The 7,006-nt window shown below is 51.2% G+C and overlaps 1 protein-coding gene across 2 annotated transcripts; it reads right to left on the reverse strand.

Moving 5' to 3' along the window:
- Positions 1-1,299: 1,299 nt before the first annotated feature.
- On the reverse strand, positions 1,300-6,663 carry XB22169530.S (oocyte zinc finger protein XlCOF6.1-like S homeolog). 2 transcript variants are annotated; one of them, XM_041565172.1, is made up of 4 exons: positions 6,152-6,662; positions 5,353-5,448; positions 4,102-4,273; positions 1,300-2,943 (listed from the first exon to the last, which is right to left on the reverse strand). In XM_041565172.1, exons 3-4 carry the CDS (start codon positions 4,133-4,135, stop codon positions 1,841-1,843), a joined length of 1,137 nt encoding a protein of 378 aa, XP_041421106.1. In that variant the 5' UTR covers positions 4,136-4,273; positions 5,353-5,448; positions 6,152-6,662; the 3' UTR covers positions 1,300-1,840. The 2 variants fall into 2 exon arrangements, with proteins under 2 accessions (XP_041421106.1, XP_041421107.1); XM_041565173.1 differs by lacking the exon at positions 4,102-4,273 and having other exon boundaries at positions 6,152-6,663.
- Between the last annotated feature and the right edge of the window lie 343 nt (positions 6,664-7,006).

Here is a 7,006-nt window from a genome sequence, read left to right on the forward strand (position 1 = left end):
GAGGTACTGGCCGGCCCCCACGGCTCTCTGGCCCCACAGTCTATTTAGTGGGAACCTAATGGCTCTGTATTGGGGCGGCCATATTGTTCTGCTTGGGGGTCCAGTACAGACTGGGGGTGCAAATACCCACCATAAGGAACCCCTTGTACAGATTCCCATTGGCTGCGCCCAACCACTTGTTCACCAAGCAGGACGGCCACACATACCTGAACTACTGGGCAAACCCCATGGAGAACTTCCAGCTGAGATCCCTTCCAGTATTCCCCAATATTCCCTCATAGTAGTGCTGCACCCCGTGTCACTCACTGTAACTCTGTGTAAGTGAATAGTAGTGCCGCACAGTGTGAGTCAATGTAACTCTGTGTAATTAAAGGTGAAGTCAATAGAACAGCCCACACTGTATAAGTGAGCAGTAACACAGCACATTGTGTAAGTGAATAGTAGTGCTGGGTATTTTGTTTCTGGCTGACAGAGTCTGACTATCTGTACTGTAGGAATTGTTCCCACTCTCTCTCAGGTTCCTCCTAATTGGCAATGTCCTTGTGCCAGAAGTGAGTAACACTACAATGATGTGTAAGTCAGGGGGCGAAACCTTTAGTAGTTCTCCTTGCGCCAGTCCCACTGCACTTGTTTCCCAGAGGCCCCGGCTTGTCTGGATGCAGCTAAGGGAACTCTATTGTTATGAGCCCACACTGCCCCCTAGCTGCCATTTCTTTGTGCATTCCGCACATAGGCCCCGCCCCCTGCGTTGTAACCACCTTCATTGGCACATCCTCACTCAGCTGCTTACAGGAGCCCATACTTGGTGAGTTTGGGGGCAGGGTCAGGGGTTTTATTTTGTTCTGCAATTGGATCAGAACACGCCTCCTAATGGGGGACCTGCCAAAAACCATGGCCATATGTGTCACATTGAGGGGCCACTGAGAGTCAAGCAGAAGCTCCTGCAGTGGGAGAAGATCCCCCACCCAGAGGTGCCAAAATGCCCCGTTTAATAACATTTAGGGCTGACATAATAATAGCACTGGTGGGCAATGTCTCAGCTGAGGGGGGCAGGTCCCTTACATTGGGCCTTGGGGCTCCCCTTTCCAGCACAGAGGGGAGAGTGAGCAGAACCCCATCAATGAATATTCCTCGGCTTCATTCAATGGACCTCCCTATAAACAAACCCCAGCTGAGAGGTACAAGCCAATGCATCTGGACTGGAGAATCCTGGATGTGGATACAGAAAGGCATTGTGGGAGGAAGGGAATGAGGTGACCATAGGGTTATGTAGAAGATAATAATAAAACTGTGGCTTCATTCAGTTAAAAGGTGAATATATTGGAGAGAGTAGAGCAGTGGGTGCTGATATGGGTGCTGATATAGGTGCTGATATAGGTGCCTCGCTGTGGATATATGGACAGAGCACAATACAGCAGGTTGATGCGAGTTGAATGGATGTGAGTAGAAGCGTGTGCTTTCTTCTCTCTCTACGTGAGCTGAGGGCCCAGGGCAATTCTATGTACGGCTGTAGGTTACGGGAGACCGAGGTTCTTGGACAGGGAGAAGCTCATGGAGTAAATGTAAGTGCTACTAAATGTGGATACAAATCAATATGCCTGAAGCAGTGCATTTAGTCTGAAAGGCCCAGAAATCATCTCCATAGTGATCCATAGCCAGAGAGCCCAGTATGGGGCCAAGCTTATGTTCTGCACTGGGTTCTAGAGGGTTCTAGAGGGTGTGTTGCAGCTTATTAACTGCCATGTGAACCTTTATTGCCCCTCCCATAAGAATAAGGGGAAATGTGCAGCAGTGCAGGGGCCAATATAAGAGTCTTGGGCTCAAGTCTCCGTATGTGCCTTCACATTGCCAGAATGTCCACGTGCATCTTCTGGTGGCGACTCATGTTGGAGCAGTGGCGGAAAGACTTGCCGCACTCCTTGCACTTATAGGGCTTCTCCCCCGTATGGACCCGGTGATGCTTCTTGAGTTCTGAGCTGAGGATGAAGCTCTTCATGCAGACGTCGCAGGTAAATGGCCGCTCCCCCGTGTGGGTTCTCCGATGACGAATGATCTGGGACCTCTGGCTGAAGCTCTTGCCGCACTCGGTGCAAGTGAAGGGTTTAATGCCGGAGTGAGTCCTCTGGTGAATGACCAAATCGGAGCTGCGGATGAAGCTGTTGCCGCACTCTACACATATGAAGGGCTTCTCTCCCGTGTGGGTTCTGTAGTGAACCATGAGGTCAGCACTTTGGCTGAAGCACCTCCCACATTGGGCACAGGCGTAGGGTTTCTCCCCTGTGTGAATTCTCTCATGGTTCTTCAGCCCAGAGTTCTGACTGAAGCCTTTGCCGCAGTACAGACACGTGTATGGCTTCTCCCCCGTGTGAATCCTCTCGTGCTTCCTAAGGACCGAGCTTCTCCCAAAGTGTTTGCCACAGAAGATGCAACCGTAAGGCTTCTCCCCCGTGTGTGTCCTCTGGTGAACGATAAGATTCGACTTCCCAATAAAGGTTTTGCCGCAATCTGAACACATCAACTCCTGCCCGGTTCTCTTCTGATCCAAACTGCCCATCTTGGTGGCACTACCCATCGTGCCCATGGCGCCAGCTTCCACAATGAAGGGTTTGTGATGTTTCCGATGCTCTACGCAGGCCTTTTCATACAAGAAGCACTGCCCACACTCAACACAAATATACGAGTTTGACTCCATGGTTGAGTCAGCATTGTCCTCATTCACTGCCAGGAGCCCCAAGTTCATCAACGTTCTCTCTTGCTTGTTTAGAAGGTGCTGCACTGCGCTCCTGATGCTCGGCATCTCCAAAGAAACAACCGTCGGCACCTTCACTGGGTCACATCTCACCCTGCGGTTCCGTCGCCGTGGAGCTTGAAGTTGCAGCTGATCACTCATGTGTGTCCTGTCTTCTGCTTCATGGTCACCTCTCATGTCAGGGGGCCCACACTCTGGGGACGGGGAAAAGACACCAGATTAAGGAACAGCAAGGGGAGCTTGGGGGGGCAGGAGAAATATTAGAAATATAAATCTTGTACAATTAGTAGATAAGGAAGATTGTGCCTAAAACAGAGAAAACCTGAAACAGTGCAAGTGGTTTTCTAGCAGGACTTCTTCAGCTTGTTATGGCTGAACATGGTGTTGGGACAATATCTCTATGTGGGACCTCAGCAGTGCTGCCCCCTCAGCTGGTTTTACTCAGCCAGTCAGAGAAGACTAAATTGCACGGAGTTTGGGCATATAGGGGGGCACGGTGGCAGCCAAACAGAACTCCAGAGGAGCCATTAGGAGATCTATCTGGTTTCAACCCACCTTGGTCATTTGTTTTTGGTGGATCTTGTCAGGGAGGGGGAGAACATCAGACACACTGTAACCACATGTCTGGTACTTGGTGACCTCCAATGAGCTCCCAAACACAAGAACACTTACACACTTTTATTAATTTTCCATTTTGTCTTTTCCCCAAAACTGTTAATTTCCCAGTGTGACTATCGGATCAGCTATCCTGGCCACTAATCTCGCTGCTGGACGACAAATTCTGTTGCATTGGTCACAATGTAGGTTTTTAGGGGTCTTTGTAGGGTTGGGGCAGAGGGCTTTGTTTGGCCTACACACTATTTGCATTTGGGGTTCCTACAGGCCACATACCACAGTAGAACCCCATTTTTATGTCCCAGGAAGAATTGAGGTTCTACTGTGGTATGTGGCCTGTAGGAACCCCAAATGCAAATACTTACACAGAATGGGCACTTTTCAAAAATATATAATTTCCAGGGGTCCCTGAAGAACTGGGGCAGTTTGAGACACATAAAACATGCAGTGGGTTTCTGAAGGAGTAGAAAGGATATATTGCTCAGTGCACCCCTGGGGTTTATATTTTGGGGGTTTCTCCAGGGGCCGCATGTGAAACAGTGCTTTAGGAATGTGTTAATGAATCAAGTTTTGTAGGGTACAGCATACTGCCCCCCAGGAAAAATGAAAAGCCACAATATGCCGTTGGGCAATAAAAGTACAAAAAGTGGCCAGCAAGGCTTAGGATTGTGCCCCTAAAGGTGCCATCTGGGCACAATGAATAGAAAGGATGGAAAGGGTGGCATTATGGTTCTCACCTGGGTCAGGCTGCCCAAACATCAGCTCTTCCATGATTGGCCTTTGAGAAATGTTCCACTGAGTCTCTAAAGCAAATATGGGGGTGGCACTCGCCCCAAAGCACCGCAAATACCCATCATCATCATCATCATTATCTGCAGAGCAAGAAAATGTCGGATCTCCCACAATTCCCTGCAGAGCGGAAACAAAGGAACCAGTTGCTGATGGAAAGAGACTGATGGTGGATTTAATGGAGGAATTAATAGTAAATAGATTTCTTGTTGTCAGGAACGAGGCGGGATCTGCTGGGGGACCCCCCACATGGCCCAGTTGTCTCCCCCACACAAATGGTACCAAGTACTCGCCATGGAGATAATATTCTTATTGGGACTCACAGGTGTAACATGTAGGAACCCCAATACTGTGTGATATTAAAGGGGAAATATCCCTCCTCCCATGTGTGACATTAGCTCAGTCAGTTGGGGGGTATGTAGAAAAAGGGGGGACACAGACCTGACAGTGTATGGAGCCCCCCTGGGAGAGTGGGAGACTGGAGAGTGTATGGAGCCCCCCTGGGAGAGTGGGAGACTGGAGAGTGTATGGAGCCCCCCTGGGAGAGTGGGAGACTGGAGAGTGTATGGAGCCCCCCTGGGAGGAGTGGGGCCCACACTGAACATGGAGGACAGAAATAAGAGCAGAGAGGGAGGAGGGGAGACAATAGGGAGGGTCCAGGCCCCTCATGTTCCAGCGCCGAGTGGTAAGGGGGGAGCTGCAGAGAATGGGGGTCTGTTTGTGAATGGATAAGTCACACTGTGTATGGAACAATATATATATATATGTGTGTGTGTGTGTATATATATGTATATATATATTCTTATGAATGAGAAAGGGGAGACCTCTGAGCCCCCCCAGGAGGGAGAATTTACACATCGCTGTGACTATGGCAAAGTGCCACCAATGTGGATTTATAGTTCAGTTTATGCCCAGCCAGTGTCAGCGTTGGGCTGAGGGGTCGCACAGTCTGGGAAACACTCGCTCTGCTTCTCAGCTGCACCCCATCTCTATTGGCCACACTAGCCCCCAATGGCAAGTAGCAGCTGTCACATGACCTGGGCACAGAAGCACTTCTGAGGGGGCACATAGTGACTGTGAGGGGGTGATATCTGGGCACAGTTTGGGGTGTCAGAATGAGCGGTGCGGGGGAGTGGCATGGGATTGGCTAGTATATGTCATTATGTGGCTACAGTGAGGCCATTAGGGACAGAACTTACCAGCTCCTCAGTTGCCTCATCACCAGAGTTTCATAGTGTTGGGCACCGTCCCAATCCCCGTGGCATCACATGGCGCCCAACGGAGTCTTGTTCTTTCTGCAAAGCCACAAAACATACACTGTATGAACCAGGTGAGATTGCAAGCTCTATGGGCCAGGGCCTCCTTCCCCTTTGTATCTCAGCACATGGTACATTGTTCCCTCTCTCTGTATTTACTTCTGTCACATGACTCTTGTAAAACCAGAAGCCCATGTTGTGCTCATGTGATAAGTGTAATAGTCATCGCTCAAGAGCTGACACTCAGTCACACGAGAAGCTTGCACTCACATCCATACAGTGTTGGGGGGATACGAGGGATGAGCTGTATAAGGTCAATACTCGCACAGACAAGGGGATAGTAACAGTATGAGCAGTAGTAACAGTAGTAACAGTAGTAACAGTAGTAACAGTAGTAACTGAGCCAGAGGCCAGTGAGTTACACAGGGGCCCTTCTCTGCTCTCAGGGATCCCCCAGTCCTTTGTCCAATCACAGCTGCTCAACCCCAAGTCATTGGCTATAAGGAGAGCCCGTGTGTGGGGCTGAACTGTAACCATGACAGCGTAACTGGCCAATCAGTGGCCTCTCTGCTTGTACTCCGGCTCCACTACAGGAGGAAGGCTACAGTGTATAAGGATAGGACAGTCCCATGAGATGTGTGAGGTCTCTGAGCTTTAGGGAAGCCGTCAGTGATGTACAATATGTGAGAGGGGCAGAGAGAAAGCGAAGCAGGAGACAAATGGTCCCAGTGGGTCCCAGTACCTGCCAGTGACACAGTCAGTAACATTGGGCTCCCAGAAGTCCCGCCACTCGCTCCTCATTCCGCCTCACACGGTCTGACCGCCCGACGCTACCGATCAGTCTCTCGGCTCTTTCCGGACAGCGAAGCCGAACGTGACAAATGTGTTCTCGCGAGATTAGAGGGAAGCGAGTGCCGGAGAGGTCGGAATGTCAGTTCCAGTCAGAGTTGCAGTGAGTCGGCTCTGATGCATTCTGGGAAATGTAGTTCTGCCCTCGCCGAATGGAACGGACCTCAACTCCTCTGGCTGATTCATTGTAATTACTTGTACAAACGCCCATTCCCTCTGCCCCGTAGCGACCAATCAGCGACCAGCCCGCCTCTCTCCCAGCTGCAGCAATCAGCAGCCAGTGGGCGTGTCCCAGACATCAGACTGCAAATCCCCTCCCACAGGGGATCTCATGTCATTGCTGGAGGTGACGTCACTGAATTCCCACTGAGCTTCTGACACCCTCCCACCCACTAGTGGCTCCTCCCCCAGGGTGCCCCTCCCACCCACTAGTGGCTCCTCCCCCAGGGTGCCCCTCCCACCCACTAGTGGCTCCTCCCCCAGGGTGCCCCTCCCACCCACTAGTGGCTCCTCCCCCAGGGTGCCCCTCCCACCCACTAGTGGCTCCTCCCCCGGGTGCCCCTCCCACCCACTAGTGGCTCCTCCCCCAGGGTGCCCCTCCCACCCACTAGTGGCTCCTCCCCCAGGGTGCCCCCCTGATATAATATAGTGTGGGGGGAGGGGGGGGTCAGGGCAGCAGTTATCTCCAGTAAGTGCAATGGCTGCTCATGTACAACTTAGGGAACTGCTACAAGTCACTTCATAAACT

Source organism: Xenopus laevis, chromosome 5S (genome assembly GCF_017654675.1).
Source record: "Xenopus laevis strain J_2021 chromosome 5S, Xenopus_laevis_v10.1, whole genome shotgun sequence".
NCBI lineage: Eukaryota > Metazoa > Chordata > Amphibia > Anura > Pipidae > Xenopus > Xenopus laevis.